The sequence below is a fragment of the Ambystoma mexicanum genome, chromosome 8 (assembly GCF_040938575.1).
Source record: "Ambystoma mexicanum isolate Mex_15411 chromosome 8, UKY_AmexF1_1, whole genome shotgun sequence".
In the NCBI taxonomy this organism is placed as follows: Eukaryota; Metazoa; Chordata; class Amphibia; order Caudata; family Ambystomatidae; genus Ambystoma; species Ambystoma mexicanum.
In genome coordinates, this window is record NC_090929.1 from 89,127,496 (window position 1) to 89,149,083 (window position 21,588).

General features: G+C 50.3%; 1 protein-coding gene across 8 annotated transcripts in view; it reads right to left on the reverse strand.

Moving 5' to 3' along the window:
- Positions 1-21,588, reverse strand: part of RALGPS1 (Ral GEF with PH domain and SH3 binding motif 1) — a 2,625,553-nt gene that overhangs the window by 1,528,773 nt on the left and 1,075,192 nt on the right. The window contains exon 1 of one of the 8 annotated variants that reach the window (XM_069609375.1): positions 19,820-19,896. The exons of the other annotated variants lie outside the window; for them this stretch is intronic. Coding sequence (XP_069465476.1) covers positions 19,820-19,825 — 6 coding nt within the window. The 5' untranslated portion in view covers positions 19,826-19,896. Of the gene's footprint in view, positions 1-19,819; positions 19,897-21,588 lie in introns of those variants that run through there. 8 annotated transcript variants of the gene reach the window in all.

The following is a 21,588-nucleotide window of genomic DNA, read 5'->3' on the forward strand; positions in this document are numbered from 1 at the left end:
TTGCATTTCCTTCATTTTTCATTGCTCAGAGCTTGCATGTCACTTCACAGCCCCAGCAAAATTAGTGTGATTTGCCTTTTCGTTTTTCTAAAAATGTCTTTTGACCTTTGAAAACTGATTGTTCTTAGTTTATATATCTTTTCTTTCTGATGTGTTGCCTGCATTAAAAATCGAATTTCCTAAGTGTGCTGGCTAGTCTGTTTTGAAGCCCGATGTGTCCTGTAGTGTAAGCAGCACAAAGTACCCTTGTGTGCTGTCCCATAGCAGTAGTATTGAAACATTGAAAACCCATTTTTCCATTGTTGCAGGGCGGGGGGAGTTGCTTAACTGTTGTGCTGTCACTTTGTGGTAAATTGTTCTTTTTCTGTTCTGCCATTAAAAAAACAGAATTAACTGTAATAGTATATCTTAACCAGACAGTTTTGTAGAGATTATTGCATTTTGTGTTGCCACAACGTTTGTGGCTGTGAAATTGTTTGATTTTCCTTTTTCATTAAATAATAAATTAATAAATACCTTATTGATACACACCGGCCTGGTTCCTACTCCATTGTGACACGGGGTGTTTGTGGAGTTTGGGTGTGAGACGGGGTGGAGGGCTACTCAAAATAATCTGTAGTATATTCAAAATAAAAAGCGTTTTATTGTGCACCACATTCATTGTAGGGGAAGGAGTTCCCTGGCTGGCGTGTGCCGTGTTATAAACTGTGACAGCTGCGTCGTTATTATCTGCACCATGCTGGTGGCCCGCAGCATGCAGAGGGTCCACCCGCGTGGCCCTGCATCCGGATGGTGCCCCTGCTGGGCAACGCCGTCCCACAAGTGTTCAGCGGTAGCTGGGTCCCTGAATGGGAACTGGGTGTGTGCGGGCCGGTGCCCCTGCTGGGCAACACCGGCCATGTGTCAGTGATGGCCTGGGTGCCCCCGGGCCTGTCAGTTACCCGTCTGCTCATGGGCAGACAGTGTGCCCCCTGTCCCACTATGTCCGCTGGGTGCTCCAAGCACTAGTGGATAGGCCTGGCGATCCCGGCCTAGCAGGGTGCCCCCTGCGTTTCGTCCAGCTGCGTGAACGCAGTCTTATTGTTTATCCAGGTGACCCCGTATCCTATGTATCCTGTGTATCCTGTGCATCCCGCTCCAGTGCCCGTGAGCGGGACGCCACATTGGCGACGAGGAAAGTGGTCCGGACCCCTGCTGGGGACCTCTGTTTTATGTTTGGTCAGTGAAGCGGCATCGACTGCATGTGAGGTGGAGGCCTGCAGTGGCCACATGTTGAAGGAGGCTGCGTTGACCGCACAAAGAGAGGGGCGTGGAATGGGGAGTCCCGGGTCGAGGAGGTGAAGGTGCGAAGTGCTGAGGCCAGCTGTCGACTTCCTGTGCTCCCCGAAGGGAGAAGAAGCAGGGGGGCAGCCGGTCCTTGCGTGCCCGCTCCTAAGAGCGAAAAAAGAAGGACCCGCTCCTGGGAGCGAACAAAAGAGAGCCCGCTGAGAAGAGCAAACAGAGAAGGCAGGTGAGGTCGCGTGTGTGCGGCGACCCACCCAGCGCTCCATAAGTAATGAAAGAGGAAACGGCATGCGCCGTGCAGAAGATGTAGAAGATGTAGGGGCCCTTTTCAAATCCCGGGCCCATCGGCGCTGAGTTGGCCAGCGCTCACTGTCGGAGCAACGACAATATGAATAATCCGGTGTCGGGGCCCGGATGTTAGAGGTCCTGATGACCAGTGACAACCTCAGGCCAGCTGGGGCTGATGGTCTGTGTGCTCCATGTCGGAGTTGTTGAAGGAAAAAAGAATAAACAGGACCAGTGATATTAATGGCATCCTGGGCTGCATATGCAAGAGTGGGGTTACAATCAGACCACGCAATCAGGGCTGTGCAAATAGAGTCCCCAATGTGATCCAGGGTCCAGCAGCAGTGATTGGCAGAGTTGAAAACTAAAGATAGGGGAAGAGAAAGGCCGTGCCGGCACAATGGAAGGGGATGCTGGCTGCAGGCACCGGGCAGGAGCAACATCATGCACAGTGAAGACAGGGCGTGGCTGCCCATGCTCACTATACAGGAGCATGCCCCACGCCAGCGTGCACCGAAAGTGCTATCGCCACCCCAGGGCCATGTGTTGAGCAAGGTGGCGGGGACTCCCAAGAACATTTTAAAAAGGAAGGAGCAGAGGAAGGTAGCAGCTCTCGCAAGTGCTTGTGTGCCCTCTGCCGTTAACAGCAGCTCCGAAGTGACCGGAGAGGCCCGTCATCCTGCCACCTACCCAGCACCCTGCCATGGTGCTCACCCACCATCCAAGGAGTAGGCCGATGTGGCCCCGGTGCCCCAAGGTGTGGCTTTGCTGACCCTTGAGCCGTCGTGAATAGATGCCAATGGAAGTCGGATTGGTCTCCTGCGGACTTGCAGGTGCTTAAAGTGGACTCAGTAGTCACACAAAAGAAGGCTGGGAGCCTGCAGACCCTGGACATGGTTAAAATGTCCCTGCCAAAATGTTGTGTGAATCTGTGTTCCTGCGCATGTAGGTTTTGTTTTGAGGGGTGCCAGGTGCGAACAATGGTGTCTTGTCAGCGGTGGAAGTTCCAATCACGCAAGGTTAATAAAGGGTTTGTTTAAATGGGGAGTTTCTAACGTGGTAAAGCAAATAAAGTGGGTACCACACTTAGTTATACCTATCGTCCAGAGTAATCGTGTTTCTTCTATTATTGAAGTATTTTAGCGGAGCTGACTGAAATAAGTCTAGAGACACCCAGACTTCAAATAACAGTGATACAAAAAGCTAGGTAATAAGACTGAGCTATTCAGTCGCTCTCTATTATTACCCCAATCAAGGGGTTTCAAACAAAGTATGTTTCCTTCGGATACCAGTTCAGCTGTATTTAGCAATGGGCATTAAAGAAAATCAGCCATAGTCATTAATTTTCAAACTGGCTACATTTAGTTGTGTTCACTAATTGCTTCTTAGTGAGGGAGACATCAGCGCATGTACATATATAGGTCCTTTTGCCAATGCATTTCGGAAAATCATTCCTTCATCAGGGCAAACCTTTTAGTCTACAAATACACATTAACATAAAGTCAACATTTTGTGAAAATAGATAATAATATAGAGCCGGAACCGGCTCGTCCTTTTTATTAGATAGGGCACATGGTCACAACCATGTGATCATGGCACCAGCCCTGGGAGATGCCATGCTCCCAGGAGGGGTGACACGCAACACTTGTCATGATCCATCGATCACGCCCCTTCTGGTCTTCCTGGTCGCTGGCACGTCGGGGGTTACTCGCTGTAGTACACCCAACATGGCCGTATACACGGAACGTGGTCTATCGACCTTACGTCCTAGGCAGCACGTTCCATAAATTAGCCACTCCCCTGCGGCTCCGCGCATCTCAACGCTACCGTTAGCTGTGGCTTGACGTGTGTCGTAGTTCGTATACCTGGAACTGAGTTGCTTCCTGAATTCCCGGAACCCATTCCTTACTCCTTTTCCTTCCCCTCTCCTTGTACCTGTATCCTTCCGCGTTTCACGCGGTCCGCCCCCGAATGCTGCCTTCCTTCCTGGTCTTCCTGGAGTTTCCCTGATCCCGGACGAAGAAGGTGAACGAATCCTGGAATCCGAAGACAGCCGAGCGGGCTTATACAAGACCCGAACAGCACGGAAGAAAACCCCGGCGAAGGATTCTGCAAAGCAGCGAAAACAGGTGAGAAAAAGCGAAACCTGTGACAACACTCCTCCTTTTTCATAACGACCAAACAAATAGTAACAATGCTGAAACTTGAAGTCACACCACGATACACACCATAATGCTAGGAATGTGCTATTAATACAATTTTGGATATTCGTCTCAGCAAAATTCATCTGCGCCATTATACGGTTTGTTCCATTTTGAGCATGCTATAAGTTTCCAAAATCAAATCAAAATCAAAATCAATCGAATATAGACGCAACAAATATTCACACACTTAGGCGCTCAGGTTACAACACCCACCCTACCCACTGCGCTTTGATACCGATGGGGGTGACAGTCAGGGTTGGTAGACGCCTAAGTAGCATTCACAAAAAGATGACCGTAACACAATTGAAAACGCAGGTAACACGGGCCACTCGGATCACTTCGGGGCTGCTGTTAACGGCAGAGGGCACACAAGCAACCTTCCTCTGCTCCTTCCTTTTTAAAATGTTCTTGGGAGTCCCCACCACCTTGCTCGCCACCTGGCCCTGGGGTGGCGATAGCACTTTCGGTGCACGCTGGCGTGAAGCATGCTCCTGTATAGTGAGCATGGGCAGCCACGCCCTGTCTTCACTGTGCATGATGTTGCTCCTGCCCAGAGCCTGCAGCCAGCACCCCCTTCCATTGTGCCGGCACGGCCTTTCTCTTCCCCTATCTTTATCAAAATTGTATTAATAGCCCAGTCCTAGCATTATGGTGTGTGTCATGATGTGACTTCATGTTTCAGCTTCATTTCTATTTGTTTGGTCGTTATGAAAAAGGAGAAGTGTTGCGTGTCCCCCCTCCTGGGAGTATGGTATCTCCCAGGGCTGGTGCCATGATCACATAGCGCTGTATGCAGACGATGTTGCAGTCATCTCCCAGTCATTCAGCCAAAAGGAAGTGGCGAAGAACCTGCAAGCTGCATTGGATACCATTGAGAAGTGGTACAGCAACTGGCGGATAGAACTCAACACCAGCAAGACAACCGCAACGCTGTTCACCAGAAAGAAGATCAAGGAGCACCCCCACATCGAGAATACTCAGCAGAAGGCAACAGGAAAGATGGCAGCGCTGTCCCCACTCCTGAAGAGCAAGTCCATGCCCCTCCGGACAAAGATCAACGTCTACAAGGCGATCATCAGACCAACCCTGACGTATGCCTCCTCAGCATGGATGACCTGCCATGAGTGACACCGGAAGAGTCTTCAGATAATCCAGAACAAGGCCCGAGAAGATGGAGTAATGAGGCTCAAGCCTCGGTATCCAAAAATCACAGCTGCTGGATAAAAATCTATCAGCAAGAAGAAGAACAAGCGCTCAGCTCATTAGTTGATCAGAACTGACTCCTGTCTGCTGCATGGTTATTGTCTGCACCATGCTGTTGCCGCGCAGCATGCAGAGGGCCCACCTGCGTGGCCCTGCATCCGGACGGTGTCCCACTGGTTTTCTGCAGTAGCTGGGTTCCCTGAATTGGAAATCGGTATGTGCGGGTCGGTGCCCTGCTGGGCAACACCAGCCATGTGTCTGTGATGATCTGGGTGTCACCAGGCCCGTGAGTCGCCCGTGTGCTCATGGGCAGACAGGGTGCCCCCTGTCCCACTTTGTCTTCTGGGTGCTCCCAGCACTAGTGGAAAGGCCTGGTGATCCCGGTCTTGCAGGGTGCCATCTGCGGTGGTTATAGGTCAAAGGATCGACTGCAAAGGGTCGAATGACAAAAGGTTCGAGTCAACCCCGGTTTTTGTGGTAAAAAACACTTTTTTTACCTACACGGAAACCCAAAAATAAATATATAAATAAATAAAAATTTCAAACCTTTGGTTTTCTACCCTATTGACTCTCACCTTTTGCATTCGAGCCTTTTGTAATCGATCCTTTGACTGGACACCATCTGCGGTTCGTCCTGCTGCGTGAACGCAGCCTCATTGTTTATCGTGTGACACTGGTATCCTGTGCGTCCCGCTCCGGTACCCGTGAGCGGGGCGCCACAGAGTAGAGGAGGAGGAATGGAGCCATAGGTGGGCGCTGTCAGAGGAGGGGACATAGAGGAGGAATGGAGGCGCAGTTGGGCACAGTCAGAGGAGGGGACGAGGAGGAGGGATAGAGGCACAGGTGGGCACAGTCAGAGGAGGGGAAGAGGTGGAGGATTGGAGGCTCAGGTGGGAGTAGTCAGAGGAGGGGATGAGGAGGAGGAATGGAGGCGCAGGTGGGAGTAGTCAGAGGAGAGGAAAAGAAATGGAGGCGCAGGTGGGCCCAGTCAGAGGAGGGAACGAGGAGGAGGAATGGAGGCGCAGGTGGGCACAGTCAGAGGAGGGGACGTGGAGGAGGAATGGAGGCGCAGGTGGGAGTAGTCAGAGGAGGGGACGAGGAGGAGGAATGGAGGCGCAGGTGGGAGTAGTCAGAGGAGGGGACGAGGAGGAGGAATGGAGGCGCAGGTGGGAGTAGTCAGAGGAGAGGAAAAGAAATGGAGGCGCAGGTGGGCCCAGTCAGAGGAGGGAACGAGGAGGAGGAATGGAGGCGCAGGTGGGAGCAGTCAGAGGAGGGGACGTGGAGGAGGAATGGAGGCGCAGGTGGGAGTAGTCAGAGGAGGGGACGAGGAGGAGGAATGGAGGCGCAGGTGGGAGTAGTCAGAGGAGAGGAAGAGGAAAAGAAATGGAGGCGCAGGTGGGCCCAGTCAGAGGAGGGGACGAGGAGGAGGAATGGAGGCGCAGGTGGGAGCAGTCAGAGGAGGGGACGAGGAGGAGGAATGGAGGCGCAGGTGGGAGCAGTCAGGGGAGGGGAAGAGGAAAAGGAATGGAGGAGGCGCGGGTGGGCGCAGTCAGAGGAGGGGTAGAGGAATAGGATTATGGGAGAGAGGTAGAGAGTGAAGTAGGAGGCAGCACTGGGAGAGAAAGGGGGAAATGGAATCAAAGCTGTGCAGATTGGGAGTCGGGGGACTAGGGAAAACGGGGGGCGGGGGGCACGAAAAAGAACTGTGCATGAGACTGGCTGGATGTAAATATTTAACCAGATATATAATTAGAGAAAAGTATTTGGACCTGAACTAATAAACATGATTCCCTCATTGCTTTTTATCATAATTGTGGTGCATTCTTTTCTCGGCATTGCAGATATTTAAATAACCCGTGGACCCCTGAGCCCCCAGGGTTTATGGTGAAGTTCTATTAAATCCATACATTTAATGACAGGCCTTGCATTCTCTGTATAATTTCATGAAATGCGCGCGCCCCTCAGGTCTTTCTCTGGCGCTAGCTCACGTCCCGCATTTGGAGTGAAATTGGCCATGACTGCAGGGGAACTGACGTGATGTATAGAGGTTTGTTGCATTAGCAGCCAGGCCAACATTAACATGACCTCGTGATGTCTCTGGGCCTATACCTCCAGGCGTGGACGACATCCCTCACTGGGAATGAAACCTTAAGGACAACATGGGCCAATAGTGTCTGCACTGTCAGGTCCACTAAATACAGAATTACATGCCAGGAGAATTTGACGACAGCCAAGAAAGGCAGGCCCAACCAGCGTTCCACTGACCGTGAAGAGACACAAGTCCACGTGGTCTCCATCTTTACCTATGTGTGTTTAGTTCGTTTGCCGCCTTGTCTGTTTCAGTTATTTTAAGTTCAGCCAGTGGTCATGTTTCCATGGCATCTACTAGGGGAGTATACCAAGCATTCACTGCTCTTTCTTTGAAAACATGTTGGCTGATAGTGCTCCAGAAACCCTCTGAACCTTCCCCCTTTCCTCTTCTCTCGGCCCAAGTTGTACCCTGCAATTCAGGGAGAGCCATTACACTGAAGGCAGCTCATGAACTTGCACTTCCGTTTCTCCCTGGAGGGTTCTGCATGCAATCCCCTTCCCTACCCTGTTTTCATGCACATGTGTATGTACACATCTGGGACTCCAATGACCTAACCCGTCTGCTTTGAACCATGTAGCGTTGTTGCATGATGGACTATAGAGTGCATTTCAGGGTTATCCTGAGAAACCGAACTGTAGCCGCTTCCCCAATGGTGACCTTGCCAGGAATGTGCTCGGTGATAACACAGCCTCTCTTTTTTCTGCTGTTCATAGCTCACCTTGCACCCCAAACTTCCTCCTGTTTTCCAAACAGCTTTACCCATATAGGGTTACCAGATGTTTAAAATATAAAACCGGGACTGTCCGCCGACATAGAAGTAGGACTACCGTTTCAGTGGCCATACAACACAAAAGATGGACTAAAATACACATAATACTCCATTGAAACTGTAGTCCTACTCCTATGTTGGCAGCCCTTTCTACAGCCCTTTCTACACAAAGTACGTGTTTATGAAAGAGAAAAGCCATGGGGGAAGGGGGAGGGTGTGAAACACAATCATACTCATTCATGAAGAGCCGTGCCCGGCCTGATTGCATTATTTATTCAAGGGTTACTGGCAAAAGCCGGGACATTAGCCTGCCAAGTCTCGGGATGCTGGCACCAGGGTAAAATAACAGGATGGTACCGGAAAACCAGGACGTCGGGTCACCCGACACATAAATGAAATGAGGCGCAGCAAACCAAGGTCCCTTTGCTGTTTGGTGATGCGCACGCAGCGTCTCTCCCAATGTCTGCAGCTGGAGGCATCTGTCCATCAGCAATCAGAAACTGTTGCTATACACTCATTTCTGGGTACCATCGCCGTGAGAGTTGTATACACCATCTCCAGAGTGACACAGCCCGTAAACATTGTGCAGCAAATCTAACTTCCACATGAGATGCAAACAATAAAACTCTTTGGGCAATATATATGATGCATTCAACTTAATAATGCCTTCTAGATGTGTCCTAATGCCCCCTTGTGTACATTCTCAAGCTGAGTTAACGTCACATCGCTTCGGTTGCACAGCACCAGTTTGCCTGGGTTGTCAATAGTAGCTCCTGGTAGCTGTTGGTGTCAAGCCAGTGCACATGAGCAAAATTAGGCGGCCATGAACAAGGTGTGACTACACCCCTCAACGGAGCTCCTAGTTACTAACTACAAAATAAGCTGAGACGGTAGCTCATGTGTTGTTCGGGGCACACAGGCAGCCAGAGGGGGGCACTGATACCTGAAAGTGAACTTTCTATGGCATTATGAACTGGTGGATAGGAAACAGATGCCCAAGGCAAAGTGGATATTGCAGTGTCCGGGGCTGTATTTTCAAAGCACAAACGAAATCCGTAGGGCCCGAAAGAAAAGAAGGAGCTGCACCTTGTACAAATGTCATGTGAAAAGCTACTTCAGAAAGGACCCAAATTCCCCCCTTTTTTTAACCAACCAAAATTTGATTAATGGAATTCAAAAGCCAAACTTGACCTGCAAAGTTCACCGATTCTAGAGTACACCTTTAGGGTGCAACTCAGAACAGGTCCAGGCCCAGAGACCCAGAAAGAATGACTCCTGACAGTGTGTACAGAACAACACTTCCACGACTTCAGGAAAAGAGTCCCAAACTCTTTGGTTCGAAGAACAAGGTCCAGTTAACAGATGGAAACCTATACAACAGCACCATGCATACACAACACTTGAACCCCTGTGCGGTTTCAGACTATCAAAATAAGAACATCACCAACAAACCACAAAACCATATACATAAATATAGTACAGGGTAACACCATAAAAGACAACACATACAATCACAACAAAACGTGACTAAGTTCATTACACAATAAAGCATTACTCAGCATAATATAATGTAGCATAACACATTGAGGTCATAATGACCTGTTTATTATTTTAAAAAATACTTACCTTTAATAATACTAGTCCTACCAGTAAACGTGTCTTTATTATCGGCCATATGATTTTCAAAAAAATTCGTTTGGAAGACTCATTAGAAGTCAAAATGAAAGGTTACTGGGTGCTCTGAATGGCGCTGCCCACTATTGGCTGCTCGGAATGGTGCTGTCCACTATTGGCTGCTTTGAATGGCGCTGGCCCCTATTGGCTGCTCTGAATGGTGCTATCCACTACGCCGCCGTTGCTGCGTAAACAGGGCGCAGCGGTGCCAGCAAGCATCACGCCAAGCGGGAAACCCTTCTATTTCAGCCTGCCATTTGGTGAAACTGATCCATCTGAGAACAGCAAGTTTTGGAAATGACCACAAATCCAGAAATAAATGAGAACAAGTAACATTTTACCAGCTGCACTCCAGTTGGATGCAAGAGAATGAAACATGTTTGCCGGGCAGGAGCCGCAGAAACGGGAATGCCCTTGTAAACCCAGATGGAAAACGAGGACAATGTCGATTGGCAATGTTGACTGGTAACCATAAAATATGTCACTTTGCAATAATCACAGGGATGTCATAAATCGAACATATTTTTAAAGGCCATGTATTATTTTGAGAGTTTGGGTACATTGCACTGGGGTCTGTATCTGTAACCATACAGCCCCCCTCCCTTTTCTATACTTACCAGACACTCCCTGCAATTTGCATAGCACTTGCCACTTGCTGGCTGCACTACCACTGTTTGTTGCTTTTTATTATATATTTACTTATCATTTATCCGTATTCCTTGCTCAGCACTTTCCACTTCTCCCCCTCCCATGCACTTATTCCTGTCTCCCTCTCCCATGCACTTGCGCGTTCTCAATGTCACTGGGGCTAGTAAAATCATTGTTTTTGTTCTCCCTTGTTCCCCTCCCTTGCCTCGTCGCGCTCTGAAACACTTGCGCACGAGCGCGATACAAATCAATATCAATATGAATATCATTGTGGTTTACGCTTTAATAACACACAATGCACAATGATCTTGGAGGTAGTTTTTGTCGTGTGCCCTAATCGCAGGATTCCCGCCATTGGAGAGTGCGGTACTCTTTGTTCCAGGAAGGTTGGGATTCGTAGTGCCATCGACTGAGGGTGGAATATCTGCAACACAGGCCAGGTGCCGGGATCTGGGCCGGTGTGGGCACCGGAATGCGTCAGCCACTGGCATGTGTCAGCCCTGCTGGTCACTGAGCTCTGTGTGCTGTGGTGGGTCGAAAGAAGGAATCAGACTCTTGGAGATAATGGGCCTCATTACACGGAAGGCGGTGATCCAGGGTGCTATTAGCACCCTGGACCATGCCGGTAAATTACCAGCACCGCCTTGGCGGAAAGGGGATTTACCGCCCCATTCCAAGGTTGGTGGGGCGGTAAATCCCCCTTCCGCCATTGCCCTTCCCCATTCCCATTTCTGCCCCATAGGGCTCTATGGGAATGGGGAAGGCGCTAATTACGGCACCGCAATTTTGCGGTGCCGTAATTAGCTCCGAGGTCCCTTAGCGGGTTGGTTTTTAACGCCTGCAAAAAGCAGGCGTTAAAGCACCTACCCGCTAAGGGACCTCGTAGTAAGGCGGTAATGGTTAACAGTCACCGTTACCATTAACGGTGGCCTTTAACCATTACCGCCTTCCGTGTAATGAGGCCCAATGTCTTAATTATTTTAATTTACATGATAAGGGAAGTGGTCTAGATTTCCCTTATGCGAAAGGGGTCTCCTGACCTACCAAAGGGATCTAAAGTTTCAGTGTGACCGGCGGGTTGCTACTGACCCCATAGCACCGTTTCCACTGCTTGACATCTCGGCGGCACCCCGGTGCCACCGGGATATCAAAAGTTGCGGCAGACCGGTTACTCCCCATTCCCACCGAGTCCGATAGGACTCCGTGTGAATGGGGACAATGAAGGACCAGCACTGTTAGTAACTGGGACGGTGCTTCAGTGAGGAGTCCGCCGGTAGGGGCCTGATTTCCCAGCAGGTCAGACCTGCCGGAGTTCTGTGGCCCCTACTGGCAGACTTGGAGTTTGCCAGTCCGGAATGGGTGCCAGTACGATGCTAGCAGAATCTTCAGAAATAGTCTCTCGTTATTTCTTGAATTAACTCTTGTAATTTCTCTACAACGTTCTTGGATTTGATATTCTCTTTAACAAAGTATTTAGGCCAACCTTCCTCGTGATACTTTCTCGCTTGTTGGTTTGAAGTTTTAGACCTCCCACAGTCTATTGATCCAGGTTCTCTCAGCTTGGCTGGGGTTTCGGCCCCCTTGATATTTCCCCACTTATGGACTCTCTCTTTATCGCCGCTTTTGGTACTTGACATGTCCCCCCATGATTATTGAAGTCCCTCCTTCGCAGCTTTAGACAGTTCCAATTACATAGGTTTATATTAAGTAACGCTTTGTGAGCACTAGGACGAGTTCCCCTTTTTGTCTTCCATTGCGCCGGTAACCTCCTGCTTCTCCAGTTCTCCCTGTTACCTCTCTGCAGGCTGGGGAACATTACAGGATCTTGCGTTCGCTCGGGTGCTGTTCTCCCGTACTGGGTTTCCCCTTCCTTCTCTTTGTCGTGCCCTCATCTTCAGCTGTCCTTCTGTCATATGTGGGGTAGACTATTGGGAACCTGCTCACGTTCCAAATTATTCTTTCATTCTGCATGGTCATTGGTCTCCCGTTCTCGGCTTTCCTTACGCCGTACACAGGCTTTACAGCTTGGCAACTGTTCATACTTCCAGTTATTTTCTTGGATGGTCTCGGCATGTTTGGTTGGGCGTCCTGCATACCATGGTAGACATGTGGTCTTGCCACCACCTGCAGCAGGACTCTGCTTTCCCGCAGTACAAAGGTTCTCCCGTTGTTGGATACACCGGGTCTCCAGCATCTCACTCGAGCTTCCAGCTGCTCTTTGAAAGTCGCGGGCTCTGCGACTGTGCTCTGGTCCGCCTCCTCCAGGCGTGCTCATGTCAGGGAACGTCTGTGGCATAGGATACTCTCCGCTTCTCCAACTTCCTCCATTCGTCCTAGTTAAGTATGCATGATCTCTTAAAGAGATATTCTCATTTCCTTCTTCATGCTAGTAAGTTGCAGCATTGCCTTCAGCCAAACAGGTACGCTACTAGGCTGTGTGTTTTAGAGAGTTCCTCACAGGAACAGGAGTCCTTGTCCCCTAATGGGGAGCCGCTCCCAGTGAGGTCCCACCTGCCCAGACCCCTAGGGAGGGTCTTACGGAGCGGGCTTACCTCCCGAGCCTCAAAGGGTGAGCCACCCCCACCCCTTGGGGAAAAGGGGCAAATACCTTCAATTCGTCACAGTCCCCAGACTGGGGTAGGTGTACCTGGGCATATTTGCTTCGTGGGGTCTGCCATTTTGTTTCCAATTTCCATCATTGTGCAAGTGTGCAATTTCATAGCATTTGTTCATGTGCACGTCTTCATGGAGCTTGATTCTCAAGATGCTATTTTTATTTGCTTGAGTCAGCTCCTCACACACCTGGGAAAAACAAACACATTTTGTGTTGGGGATATCCCACAATTCCCTAACTGAATCAGTGCATGCAAAAATGACTTTGCAGAAGCTCTTTGGCTCTCGTGTAAAAAGTGGATATGGGTAAATCCAAGGGGTGAGTCCTGGTGCAATGGAGTATGCACTATGCCAAGTCTGACCTGTTGGAAGCCAGAAGGACGGAACGAATTAAAGAGCTGATAACCAGGGGTGTACAGCAGCTGCTAGGTATCGGGCATCACCCAGTAAGCTTGAGCTACCTCTGGTATTCCTGGAACTAGTACATAGCATACCAAAACTCCAACTCAGATGCTAACTATATCTTTGCACACAATATATATGGTGCAGTATGCTTTACCTGTCTTCTAAATGCGTCTTAATGCTCCTTTTTACACATTCCTAAACATATCGAGTTAACTAGAATTCTATGGCGCCAGTTGGCCTGGGAAATCAATAGTTAAGGAGTCTTCTCTAGGCTACAAGCAGGAGAAACATCGCTACCAACAATTACAGACCCTGCAGAAGCAGGTGAAAGTGCAGACAGACAGGCATATGCCCAGACCCCTGCCTTCCTGCTGTGCCATTAACCAACAAGCCAATGCTTAGCATTAGAATTCCTTTTTAGTTTTACTTGTCCAACCCTGAAAAGGTGCTGGAAATATAACAACTGGGTTACAGGTGTCTGGAACTTTACACCTTTCACCTGGAGTGTGCAGTCAGCAACCATGTAGGGGGACGGTTAGGGGCCTGCTGATGTCAGTAGCAGAGCCGTTGCCATGGGAGATTCAAGGAGAGCAACTGCCCCCGCATGGGCCCCGGCCCCACGTCCCAATACACTCCCCTGGGTTTGCAGTCGGCGAGTGCCAGAATTCTGCCTTTAATGCCTCCAGGACTAGCGACACGTACCCCTCTAACTTGAATGTTGGGCTCCTGCCCTGGACGTGGCATGGAGGCTTGGAGATCCGGAAGTAGCCGGAGCAGATCCTTCACGGTGCTTGCCCCTACGCTCTGGAACGCCTTGCCACCTGATCTTTGAAATCTTTCTGAATACCTTCCCTTCCGAAAAGCTTTAAAAACGTACTTGTTTTGGTAGAGTGGCCTTTCATCTCTTACTTTTTTAACGCTTTGATGCCTCATGGTCTTTGTTGCGCTCTATAAATATCTCTACAATACAATACAATACAATACATGTCAATCGCAAGCCAAAGCGGGAAGCCAGCGCAGGAAGCCTTCAGTGGACGCCTACTGAAAGAGGCACCAAGCTGAACGAGAGGGGTCAAGCAGGGATGCTACCTAGCTACTGCCGCAGGAGTCCCACACTGGAGGAAGCCATCAGTGGACGCCTACTGAAAGAGGAACCAAGTTGAACGAGAGGGGTCAAGCAGGGATGCTACCTAGCTACCGCCGCAGGAGTCCCACACTGGAGGAAGCCATCAATGGACGCCTACTGAAAGAGGAACCAAGCTGAACGAGAGGGGTCAAGCAGGGATGCTACCTAGCTACCGCCGCAGGAGCCCCACACTGGAGGAAGCCATCAGTGGACGCCTACTGAAAGAGGCACCAAGCTGAACGAGAGGGGTCAAGCAGGGATGCTACCTAGCTACCGCCGCAGGAGCCCCACACTGGAGGAAGCCATCAGTGGACGCCTACTGAAAGAGGAACCAAGCTGAACGAGAGGGGTCAAGCAGGGATGCTACCTAGCTACTGCCGCAGGAGCCCCACAATGGAGGAAGCCATCAGTGGACGCCTACTGAAAGAGGAACCAAGCTGAACGAGAGGGGTCAAGCAGGGATGCTACCTAGCTACCGCCGCAGGAGTCCCACACTGGAGGAAGCCATCAATGGACGCCTACTGAAAGAGGAACCAAGCTGAACGAGAGGGGTCAAGCAGGGATGCTACCTAGCTACTGCCGCAGGAGTCCCACACTGGAGGAAGCCATCAGTGGACGCCTACTGAAAGAGGAACCAAGCTGAAAGAGAGGGCTCAAGCAGGGATGCTACCTAGCTACCGCCGCAGGAGTCCTACACTGAAGGAAGCCATCAGTGGACGCCTACTGAAAGAGGAACCAAGCTGAACGAGAGGGGTCAAGCAGGGATGCTACCTAGCTACTGCCGCAGGAGCCCCACACTGGAGGAAGCCATCAGTGGACGCCCACTGAAAGAGGAACCAAGCTGAATGAGAGGGGTCAAGCAGGGATGCTACCTAGCTACTGCCGCAGGAGCCCCACACTGGAGGAAGCCATCAGTGGATGCCTACTGAAAGAGGAACCAAGCTGAACGAGAGGGGTCAAGCAGGGATGCTACCTAGCTACTGCCGCAGGAGTCCCACACTGGAGGAAGCCATCAATGGACGCCTACTGAAAGAGGAACCAAGCTGAACGAGAGGGGTCAAGCAGGGATGCTACCTAGCTACTGCCGCAGGAGTCCCACACTGGAGGAAGCCATCAGTGGACGCCTACTGAAAGAGGAACCAACCTGAACGAGAGGGGTCAAGCAGGGATGCTACCTAGCTACTGCCGCAGGAGTCCCACACTGGAGGAAGCCATCAGTGGACGCCTACTGAAAGAGGAACCAAGCTGAACGAGAGGGGTCAAGCAGGGATGCTACCTAGCTACCGCCGCAGGAGTCCCACACTGGAGGAAGCCATCAGTGGACCCCTACTGAAAGAGGAACCAAGCTGAACGAGAGGGGTCAAGCAGGGATGCTACCTAGCTACTGCCGCAGGAGCCCCACACTGGAGGAAGCCATCAGTGGACGCCTACTGAAAGAGGAACCAAGCTGAACGAGAGGGGTCAAGCAGGGATGCTACCTAGCTACCGCCGCAGGAGTCCCACACTGGAGGAAGCCATCAGTGGACGCCTACTGAAAGAGGAACCAAGCTGAACGAGAGGGGTCAAGCAGGGATGCTACCTAGCTACTGCCGCAGGAGCCCCACACTGGAGGAAGCCATCAGTGGACGCCTACTGAAAGAGGAACCAAGCTGAACGAGAGGGGTCAAGCAGGGATGCTACCTAGCTACTGCCGCAGGAGCCCCACACTGGAGGAAGCCATCAGTGGACGCCTACTGAAAGAGGAACCAAGCTGAACGAGAGGGGTCAAGCAGGGATGCTACCTAGCTACCGCCGCAGGAGTCCCACACTGGAGGAAGCCATCAGTGGACGCCTACTGAAAGAGGAACCAAGCTGAACGAGAGGGGTCAAGCAGGGATGCTACCTAGCTACTGCCGCAGGAGCCCCACACTGGAGGAAGCCATCAGTGGACGCCCACTGAAAGAGGAACCAAGCTGAATGAGAGGGGTCAAGCAGGGATGCTACCTAGCTACTGCCGCAGGAGCCCCACACTGGAGGAAGCCATCAGTGGATGCCTACTGAAAGAGGAACCAAGCTGAACGAGAGGGGTCAAGCAGGGATGCTACCTAGCTACTGCCGCAGGAGTCCCACACTGGAGGAAGCCATCAATGGACGCCTACTGAAAGAGGAACCAAGCTGAACGAGAGGGGTCAAGCAGGGATGCTACCTAGCTACTGCCGCAGGAGTCCCACACTGGAGGAAGCCATCAGTGGACGCCTACTGAAAGAGGAACCAACCTGAACGAGAGGGGTCAAGCAGGGATGCTACCTAGCTACTGCCGCAGGAGTCCCACACTGGAGGAAGCCATCAGTGGACGCCTACTGAAAGAGGAACCAAGCTGAACGAGAGGGGTCAAGCAGGGATGCTACCTAGCTACCGCCGCAGGAGTCCCACACTGGAGGAAGCCATCAGTGGACCCCTACTGAAAGAGGAACCAAGCTGAACGAGAGGGGTCAAGCAGGGATGCTACCTAGCTACTGCCGCAGGAGCCCCACACTGGAGGAAGCCATCAGTGGACGCCTACTGAAAGAGGAACCAAGCTGAACGAGAGGGGTCAAGCAGGGATGCTACCTAGCTACCGCCGCAGGAGTCCCACACTGGAGGAAGCCATCAGTGGACGCCTACTGAAAGAGGAACCAAGCTGAATGAGAGGGGTCAAGCAGGGATGCTACCTAGCTACTGCCGCAGGAGCCCCACACTGGAGGAAGCCATCAGTGGACGCCTACTGAAAGAGGAACCAAGCTGAACGAGAGGGGTCAAGCAGGGATGCTACCTAGCTACTGCCGCAGGAGCCCCACACTGGAGGAAGCCATCAGTGGACGCCTACTGAAAGAGGAACCAAGCTGAACGAGAGGGGTCAAGCAGGGATGCTACCTAGCTACCGCCGCAGGAGTCCCACACTGGAGGAAGCCATCAGTGGACGCCTACTGAAAGAGGAACCAAGCTGAACGAGAGGGGTCAAGCAGGGATGCTACCTAGCTACTGCCGCAGGAGTCCCACACTGGAGGAAGCCATCAGTGGACGCCTACTGAAAGAGGAACCAAGCTGAACGAGAGGGGTCAAGCAGGGATGCTACCTAGCTACTGCCGCAGGAGTCCCACACTGGAGGAAGCCATCAGTGGACGCCTACTGAAAGAGGAACCAAGCTGAACGAGAGGGGTCAAGCAGGGATGCTACCTAGCTACTGCCGCAGGAGTCCCACACTGGAGGAAGCCATCAGTGGATGCCTACTGAAAGAGGAACCAAGCTGAACGAGAGGGGTCAAGCAGGGATGCTACCTAGCTACCGCCGCAGGAGTCCCACACTGGAGGAAGCCATCAGTGGACGCCTACTGAAAGAGGAACCAAGCTGAACGAGAGGGGTCAAGCAGGGATGCTACCTAGCTACTGCCGCAGGAGTCCCACACTGGAGGAAGCCATCAGTGGACGCCTACTGAAAGAGGAACCAAGCTGAACGAGAGGGGTCAAGCAGGGATGCTACCTAGCTACTGCCGCAGGAGTCCCACACTGGAGGAAGCCATCAGTGGACGCCTACTGAAAGAGGAACCAAGCTGAACGAGAGGGGTCAAGCAGGGATGCTACCTAGCTACCGCCGCAGGAGTCCCACACTGGAGGAAGCCATCAGTGGACGCCTACTGAAAGAGGCACCAAGCTGAACGAGAGGGGTCAAGCAGGGATGCTACCTAGCTACCGCCGCAGGAGTCCCACACTGGAGGAAGCCATCAGTTGACGCCTACTGAAAGAGGAACCAAGCTGAACGAGAGGGGTCAAGCAGGGATGCTACCTAGCTACTGCCGCAGGAGCCCCACACTGGAGGAAGCCATCAAATGCACAGCCAACTTTGACAAACACGTGCTTGGTGCATGCCTTTTGTGAATGCAATGTATGGGCTGTGTTGGTGACTGAGTGTGTGATTGAGTGTGAGCGCGTGTGTGTTCGCGTGGTTGTCTGCGTATGTCGCGTATGGGTGTTTTTGCCAGGGGTGGGTGGTGGTGGTACTGGCAGTTTCAACGTGTGCTGGCCCAGAACGGAAACACTGTACAGGCAGCATCAAAAATGTTCCGTCACTTCTATCTTTGCTTTGTAAATGTACTTGTTATGTAAGCCTGAAAATACTTGTAACCATCTTCTTAAGTGTTAGTGCATTGTTGCCTCTGGGCTTTGTGCGCTTTACAAATGCACAAATAAAATAAATAAATACAAATGTTTCAACAGGACAGTGTTGCGCAGATTGGCCACATGCAGTGAAGTGGCATGCTGGCAGTGTGAACGCAACCAGTATTAATTAAAGTGTGTAATACTGGTGTTTTGGGAAAATAATGTCATTTTTTTTTAGCACAGCCAGTGGGAAAATGCTTTAGAGTGTCAATACTGCCATGTATTGGGCGTAGTCTACACGAAAATGTTTTACAGCCACAATACTGTTTTTTTTATCACCGCCTGTATGAAAGTATCTATAGATCAGTAGTATATGAGGGGCAATGCTGGTGGATATTGTGCCAAGTGTCAGACCAGTGACCATGTTGGTATATATTGTTGGCATATTATTGTAAAAGTATTTTACTGTATCAATTGTGGTGGGTTGGGGGAACTCACCACACTTTCTTATGGGAGGGACGCCACTAGGCCCTGGGTTGACCCAAAATCGCTGCCTGCGGCATCACCAAAAAAGGGATATAACAGAGCCCTGCTGTCCCGCCACCTGCACAGACATGAGGTCTTCTATCCTCAAGGAAAACTTGTGGCAGCCTGACACCTGGGAACTACAACTCCCACAATGCACCTGAAATGAGCAGACCAGCACACAGAGCCAAACATGTCAACAAACAGCGTGATGCTCACTGTCCATGTAGTCGAGCAGAAAATATGTAGCAATGTGAACCAGTAGATAGAGGATGACAGGGATATCTCATTCAATTTGTTATCAAAACAATTTTATTTTCAAAGTACAAAAATATCTGTATAAAAATGTGTATATCATTTCCAATCTCCAAACTATACAAATAATAAAAAAATGAGCTTATCATAAACTCAAATACACATACAAATTTCTGCTCACACTATAAATTTCTTCGTCACTCATTCATACCCATACTTTCAACAACAACAATGGATCTCTATATTTCTGTGTAACTAAATTTCGTTGTTACAATGTATTCCATGCACTTATTTTTACAAAGTGTATTGGACCCTATCCTTAGTACAAGTGTCAGTAACTGTTCATTCTAATTTTGAGCAGTTCTTTTCGTTGACACATGTTTCGGTCATAGAGCCTAACAATGTGGCCCTTCTTTTTTTCAGACCTTCTTCAGGACGTGGGGCAAAGAGCTTGTTGAGTCTTGCCTCATATGGACTGGGGTGAGCCGCACCACCTACACAAAAACATACAATAAAATCTATAAAAACCTCTCTGTGTATCATGTCATCCTCATTTCTTTCAGTGACACTATTATTGTGTAAATGGCAATTCTACACATAGTTGCATAGACCTTCACTCACCTCCATATATAAGCTCTGGAGATGCAAGAGAAAGTGAGGCGGAATTAATCCTTCACTGAGTCCTAGAAATTATATCTTCACACTGGCCCTGTGGAATGCAAATCAACGGAGAAACCTGTTATATTTGCACATGTACTCGAGCAGTCATGCCGTGGAAAGACAGCACCCGGCAGAAGATACTGCAGAATGCCACAGGACTGCAAAACTCAATGTAGTGAATTTCAAGATGGTGTTGCATGCCACAGACATTTCTGACTCCTGACTGTTCCTATTAAAGCATAACAGAGACCATTACTCCATAAACCAATTATCGACCTTAACTATTAACCATATTATAAAGGGAACTAAGATTTCTTGAAGGAAAAACCAATCCATGGGAGGCATACAAGAATAGCTGGGAGAATAACTAACCAGAGTCATCCTTAGAAAGTACCCCGCAGCCTCATGGGTATAAAAGGGACAGTGAAAGCTCATTCAGTGTCTTGGACCCAGAGGAAGCAGACATACCTACAGGCGACACTGCACTGCAATAGAAGTCTTCTGGAGAGAAGAATGCTGGCAGCACTGCAGCCAGCAGGAAGGCAGCACAAGCCTGGAGAGTCTGGAAGGAACGGTGGAGAGGTGCTAAGACTGGAAGACCTTACGGAGGAAGGCCGACTAGAAGTGCACAACAGCCCCTCTCATCTTCTTGGAGGAACTAAAAGAGCCGAAGCATGAGGCCTTTCACCAGAGACCCCTGGGGAAAGACAAGAGGGGCCTGTGTCTGGGAAGGAACCTGTTTGGCATCCTAAAACCCATGTCAAACACTTGCTGTGAATCCTAAAACCCGAGGCATTGGAAGAGACATGTTGTGAGCACTGAAACACAAGGTCTGGGAAGAGACATGTAGTGAGCACTGACACCCAAGGTCTGGGAAGAGACATGTTTTGAGCACTGACACCCAAGGTCTGGGAAGAGACATGTTGTGAGCACTGACACCCAAGGTCTGGGAAGAGACATGTTGTGAGCACTGACACCCAAGATCTGGGAAGAGACATGTTGTGAGCACTGACACCCAAGGTCTGGGAAGAGACATGTGGTGAGCACTGAAACACAAGGTCTGGGAAGAGACATGTTGTGAGCAGTGACACCCAAGGTCTGGGAAGAGACATGTTGTGAGCACTGACACCCAAGGTCTGGGAAGAGACATGTGGTGAGCACTGAAACACAAGGTCTGGGAAGAGACCTGTTGTGAGCACTGACACCCAAGGTCTGGGAAGAGACATGTTGTGAGCAGTGACACCCAAGGTCTGGGAAGAAACCCAAGGCCTGGGAAGAGACATGTTGTGAACACTGAAACCCAAGGTCTGGGAAGAGACATGTTGTGAGCACTTACACCTAAGGTCTGGGAAGAGACATGTTGTGAGCAGTGACACCCAAGGTCTGGGAAGAAACCCAAGGCTTGGGAAGAGACATATTTTAAGCACTGAAACTAAGACAGAAGCGTATTATGAATCTTGAATAAAAAACAGGTCTAAGAAAGTGAGAGAGAGGTGTTTTGGGAATACCGCATCAAGAAAAGGTCCAGAAGACTATGACCAATTGGGAAGTCTGAATGAAACCGTGCTCCAGGAGGCCTGCGGTAAATCCGAGAGAACCAAGGAGACTGTCCTTATTTACCGCAGGCCCAGGAAGGAGCATCTGACATGTTCTCATGTATTACCCACAAAAGGAGAATTCCTTTATTTACTTCTGTGTATTGGAGATGGGCTAGAGCTTATATCAGGAAC